General features: G+C 35.6%; 2 protein-coding genes across 3 annotated transcripts; one reads left to right on the top strand and one right to left on the bottom strand.

The window, feature by feature from the left end:
* Positions 1–3037, top strand: LOC110021898 (glutamate decarboxylase-like). The gene is made up of 5 exons (XM_020720606.1): positions 1–211; positions 285–499; positions 635–888; positions 976–1028; positions 2408–3037. Exons 1-5 carry the CDS (start codon positions 110–112, stop codon positions 2888–2890), a joined length of 1107 nt encoding a protein of 368 aa, XP_020576265.1. The 5' UTR covers positions 1–109; the 3' UTR covers positions 2891–3037.
* A 689-nt stretch (positions 3038–3726) lies between these two features.
* Positions 3727–4904, bottom strand: LOC110021902 (universal stress protein PHOS34). 2 transcript variants are annotated; one of them, XM_020720611.1, is made up of 4 exons: positions 4608–4904; positions 4408–4517; positions 4190–4302; positions 3727–3966 (listed from the first exon to the last, which is right to left on the bottom strand). In XM_020720611.1, the coding sequence occupies exons 1-4, from the start codon at positions 4780–4782 to the stop codon at positions 3876–3878; spliced, it is 489 nt and encodes a 162-aa protein (XP_020576270.1). In that variant the 5' UTR covers positions 4783–4904; the 3' UTR covers positions 3727–3875. The 2 variants fall into 2 exon arrangements, with proteins under 2 accessions (XP_020576270.1, XP_020576269.1); XM_020720610.1 differs by having other exon boundaries at positions 4190–4308; positions 4608–4902.
* Between the last annotated feature and the right edge of the window lie 1077 nt (positions 4905–5981).

Here is a 5981-nt window from a genome sequence, read left to right as displayed (position 1 = left end):
TGTTTTGCAGAACCGCTGTGTCAATATAATAGCTCACCTTTTCAATGCTCCCATTGGTGAGGATGAAACTGCAATAGGAGTTGGAACTGTTGGTTCATCAGAAGCGATAATGCTGGCTGGGTTGGCATTCAAAAGGAAGTGGCAGAACAAAAGAAAGGCGGAGGGAAAGCCATATGACAAACCCAACATAGTTACTGGTGCAAACGTTCAGGTAAATTTTAATGCAAGTTGATTTATTTCTATCTATTTTTTACATTTTTAATGACTTGTTTGCTACTACACAGGTTTGCTGGGAAAAATTTGCCAGGTATTTTGAAGTGGAGTTAAAAGAAGTGAAACTAAGAGAAGGGTTTTATGTATTGGACCCTGAAAAGGCCATCGAGATGGTTGATGAAAATACTATATGTGTTGCTGCTATTTTGGGTTCAACTCTAACCGGGGAGTTTGAAGATGTCAAAATTCTGAATGATCTACTCGTAGAGAAAAACAAGCAAACTGGGTAATTTATCGCGATAAAAATTGCTGCATATAAGCATAAGTTTTTTGGATGAAAATTTGATTCCTTAGAGATTGCTTGTAAATATAATTTTAAAATGCAAAAGTTTAAATTGTTTGTCCTGTGTTTGTTTGGCAGTTGGGATACCCCAATTCATGTGGATGCCGCAAGTGGTGGTTTTATAGCACCTTTTCTTTATCCAGAATTGGAATGGGATTTTCGTTTGCCGTTAGTGAAGAGCATCAATGCCAGTGGTCACAAATACGGATTGGTTTATGCTGGTGTTGGCTGGGTGGTTTGGAGGAGCAAGGAGGATTTGCCTGAAGAACTTATTTTCCATATAAACTATCTGGGTGCAGATCAACCGACTTTCACCCTTAATTTCTCCAAAGGTTTGTTATATCTATTAGCTAATATTCTTCTCAGAAAACAATTTCAACCATGATTTCGCAAAAGCTAATCTGTTTTTGTTTTTGCAGGTTCAAGCCAAATTATTGCTCAGTACTACCAGTTTATACGATTGGGATATGAGGTAACATCGCAGCTTAACTTTTTTGTCCAGCATTGTGTCATTTCTTGGATAAATGAGGTTTTATTTTTCATTAAAATTTCCTGTTGTGTTTTAACTTGTGTTGTGATGAATAACGGTTACCAACGTTGGATAAGTTGATTCAAGATTTAACTTATGAATTGTGTGATGAAAATGCATGGCTCTAATATTTCCTAATGCAACTAACGATGCATTAGTATGAATACATGTAATAAGAAATTGATAATTCACATATAACTAGCCATCAATTATTTCAATAATCTAATTTCTTTAAATATTAAATGTAATACTGTAGTTAAAGTCCTAACAAAATTTTTAAAATAATATGTGAAAGTCAGTTTAAGACTTGAAAGCATATAAAATCAACGAGCAATTGTAGTATTATTTCCACAACTTGAATTTTTGTTGTGCCAAATTTTGAAAAAAAGCGATAGTACTAATAATGTCGATATTAAATTATGTAAAACAAAACAAGAATAAGGAACTCAAGTACGAGAATAGGAAATATTGGCATAGTAAAAGAGATAACTTACATGACTAAAATTAGGTAACTACACATCTACAGTACTTGAAGGAATCACGCATCCAATTTGTACATAAGATTAAAAACTATATAAGAGAAATTTTTAAGACAATAGTTATTCCTTAAAATAGCTTAGTACATCTATTTATGGACATCTGTCATCCCTTAATGAAAAGAAAACAAATAAATTGTTCTTACAGTAATTTGATGTGATGATTTAGACTGGAGTAATGACAACTTTTCATCATATACATTGTATCCTAGTTTCATGAAATCTTATATCATCAGTGTCTCAAACAAACATTAGTGTCAAAATATAATTCTTGAACCAGTAATCATTTAGTCCCAGATGATATATCTGTTTTATGAAACTGGTATTCTCTTTTTAGTGGTCTCAAATTACCACACAAAATATCATTTAGACATTATTTTGCTATGGTTTTACTGAGCACAATATTTTAGTTACAGGAAATTTGATGAGTCATACGAGAAGAAAGTTTATGCATTTAACATCCTCATAGAAAAGGACATCTTACAATACACAGAACAGTTAACTCGTACAAATGTTTATTTTATTTAATGAATAGTCATCAAAGATCATAAATTGCGATCAAAGACATTGAAATTTCCTCTTAAACAAAAAGATTCATCAGGAGAACTATTTTGTCACTAAATGGAAATCATAATTGACTGTACTTTAAACCGTTATTGCGATATGTTGGATTTAATTTTGTGCTCATCATAAAAAGAAGATTTGCAGCAAATGCTTGTCATTTCTCTTCAAACAAAAAGAATAAAATTTGCTCAAAACCATAATACATATATGATATTGTAAAAGGGATACAAGAGCATCATGGAGAATTGCGTAGAGAACGCAAGAATTCTCAAGGAAGGCATTGAGCGTACTGGGAGATTCGACATCGTTTCAAAAGACGCAGGTGTGCCCCTCGTTGCCTTTAAACTGAAGGATAGTAGCCAACACACAGTCTTCGAGATATCAGAGAGCCTGAGAAGATTTGGATGGATAGTTCCGGCCTACACAATGCCGCCTGATGCAGAGCATGTTGCAGTTCTGAGAGTGGTGATCAGGGAAGACTTCAGCAGAAGCCTTGCAGAGCGTCTTGTCTCCGACTTAGTGAAGGTGCTGTCGGAGCTCGATGCTCTGCCAAGCCGAATCGCAAAGATTGCAGCTGCTACGGCTGAGATAAGTGGTGATGGTGGTGCGGTGTCGAAGAAGAGTGTGAAGGAGATACAGGAAGAGATAACCAGTCACTGGAAGAGAATTGTGGAGAAGAGTAAGAAGACGAGTGGTGTTTGTTGATTTGCCTGAATGGAGGTTTGTGGATTTGGTTCTGGTTTTTGAACGTGCTGTGTTCGGTTTTCTGCTAGTTAATGTGCAGTTTTGATTCATGTGAGCCGGTTGGTTTCCGGACTACCTGTTTATACAGATGGTGCTTGAGGAATCGGACGTTACTTGGTATCTTGCTCTACTCGTATTTGTTATAAAATAAGGAGAGATTATTATGTGAGGAGAGCTGTGTGCGCTGTCCGATCACTGCCGCGCATACAGCCGCGATGTGGGTTTCACTGTCATACAGCCGCTGTGATAGGAGAACGCACGCTCTCCGCACGTAATAATTAAACTAAAATAAGAGGTTGTTTCGCTTGCTAAATAAAAATGCGGAATAAAATGAGTTGTTTGGTTGAGTGGAAAAAAATTATAGTGCTAGTGGACAGTGTTTTGGTAACGGCAAGTGATAGCAGTGGTATTTATAAGGCCAAATTTTGATTTTATAAGTTTTGATTAAGTTCGAGTTAAAAAAGAAAAACACGAAAATTTTTTTCATCATCCAACTAAAAATTAAAATTTTAAACTGTTATAAATGGAATGCATTAAAAAAATAACGCAGCAAATTAAAATCGAAGTGGTTTTTCTTTCTATTTTTTCTTAGTGCTCGTTATTATTAATATATTAATCAATGACAGGTATAAATGTAATTGTTAAGCATTTAATAATTTTGAGACCTATCATTAAAACTAATTTTTACAGAATAATTTTGTTATTACATTTTTAATTTTGAGAACGAAGCTATAAGGAATGTGCTAATTGAATGCAAAGAACAATAAGTATCAAATCCTTAATCGCAGCAGGAATATATATTCTGTCCCCTGTTAATAGTTCAATAATAAAGATTTTATCACACCGATACAAACAAAGCTAATATTCCAGTAAAATTATACTACACACATAATAATCCATATTATTAATTACAATACAATAACCACATCTCCATCTTCATTCTGCTTCAAGTCTTCGGTGTAGCTGCGCCCTTCACAACTGTAACAGGACATGTGGCATTGGTCACTACGTATTTGCTGACACTCCCAAGCAGCAATCTACATCAAAATTGCATCGCCTGATTATAAAATCTTCTTGGAATTATAAAACTTAAGTGAATCTGACATCACTCTAAATTATACTACAAATTACATGTCTTGCAACTGCTGAAAGAACAAAAAATAATGAAGGATGGCAAAAATTGAAGGAATAATAACTACAGAATCAAACGAAAGAAGATAAAATGGAAGAAAACATGATTGATATTGGAGAAGGGAGAACCTTTTGAGAACTCCTAATCCTCTGCTGCCGACCACAAGGCAATCAAGCTTCAGATCCTCAACCGCATCACAGAGCTTCTCCCTTGGATCACCCCAATAGATCTTGCAAACCACCTTCACCTTCAATTTCAATTTATTTGAAGGATTTATATTTTAAGTGAAGAAAAATAAAATATGTATCATTAATTAAACATAAATCCAAGATCATATAGATATTACCTTCATTGTTCTGGAGGCAGAATCGAGGAGGTCGAGGATTTCAGGATCTGGATTAACGCCGTATAGCTTGGGCAAATTCATCTCCCTGAGTTCTTCCAATGGAATCAGTGCTGCACCACAAAAACAGCTCGTCAACCTCATCAGAAATTAATTAAGAATAATCAAGCAGAATTAAAGGATTGATATTATTGGGAACGGACGAGATCCGGTGTTCCCCCAGAGTTTCTTCTGGGCTGTCTCGGCCTTGCTGGATTGGACGTGGATGGCAATAATGGTGTCGCCGTCCTCGACGAGGTTCTCGACCGCCCACCGCACCGCCGCCCGGCTCGTCGCTGAGAAATCTATCGCCACCCCCACCCTCCGCTTCTCCCCCATCTCTCTCTGTCTCTCGCTCTCTTTTGCGCGACGCCACAACTTGAGGCTTTCGCTTTATTCTGCACTAACTCCCTGCCATGGGTATCAATTTACGTCGCAGAGAATGTTGATTGAACAAATGTATTGTGATTAAATTAACTTTTAAGTAGGACATTAAAATCATTATTTTGATTCTAGATTTTTCATAGAGCGACTATAATTTCACAGAAAAAGGGTAAGGGCTGCATTTAAAATGTAAGTTAAATTTATTAAATTTAGTGAAGTTAAATTTATAATTATGTTTGGTATTATTTGGTATTTCATATAGGTAACGGGGCTTCTAGATTTTTATGGGCACATAGGTCGTAGTGCCAAGCTATGATAAACGTAATATTATATTGAAATATCTTGACAAAAATTATTCATCATTATATTTAAACTTTTTCATTTTTTAAAATGTACCCAATACAAAGATATTAATTAGAAAGTATATTACACTAATTATTTTAAATAAATCCAATAAATTTAATTCAACTGTATTAATTTTTTTTTTTCATGTTCTAGGATATTTTTAGAAGGAATTGAGTGCCACTTTATTCATGGCGCATAAAATAACATTTGACAAAGAAACAAGACGATGGTTCTGGAAAATGGTCGAATCTTTCTTCTCTATGCTAAAAGTAAAGGTTCCAGAAACTAGAAAGGAAGTGGTCATCCGTGCAAATGTTGTATTGGCAGGATGTTGTCTGCAATTTTGATATTTTAGAAGTGGATTTTAGCAAAAAAATAATAAATCCTTTGCGATACGACATCTTTATTCTTGGCTTCAATGTTTTTCTTCGAGATTTCCATTGCGTGGCACTAGAAGCCGCCGCAAAAATCCGGAAGGTGAGAAGATGTAACCGCGACGTGTGGTTAAGAATTCTTGGCTTCAATGTTTTCCTTGGAGATTTTCCTTGGCGAGCACAATTCGACAGCGGTCTTGTTACTCCGTAGGGCCTGAGAGCTTCTAACGTGATGGAACCATTTGAGGCATGGGTGTAACTGAGTCAGGGCGACGCCTGAGCTGGCTCGAGCTCTCAATTCGATGAGCTTTCATTTCGATAAGTGGCTCTTGAATTGAGTTCGATGAGCTGATAAGTTAAGATTGAACTTACCCGACTCAACTTATTAATGAGATTGCCGCTGGCTTATTTAAAAAAAATATTAATGTAAGATAT

The sequence above is a fragment of the Phalaenopsis equestris genome, unplaced genomic scaffold, assembly GCF_001263595.1.
Source record: "Phalaenopsis equestris unplaced genomic scaffold, ASM126359v1 Scaffold000151, whole genome shotgun sequence".
In the NCBI taxonomy this organism is placed as follows: Eukaryota; Viridiplantae; Streptophyta; class Magnoliopsida; order Asparagales; family Orchidaceae; genus Phalaenopsis; species Phalaenopsis equestris.
The sequence above is the reverse complement of the archived record's forward strand: the minus strand, read 5'-3'. Positions and strand labels throughout refer to the sequence as shown.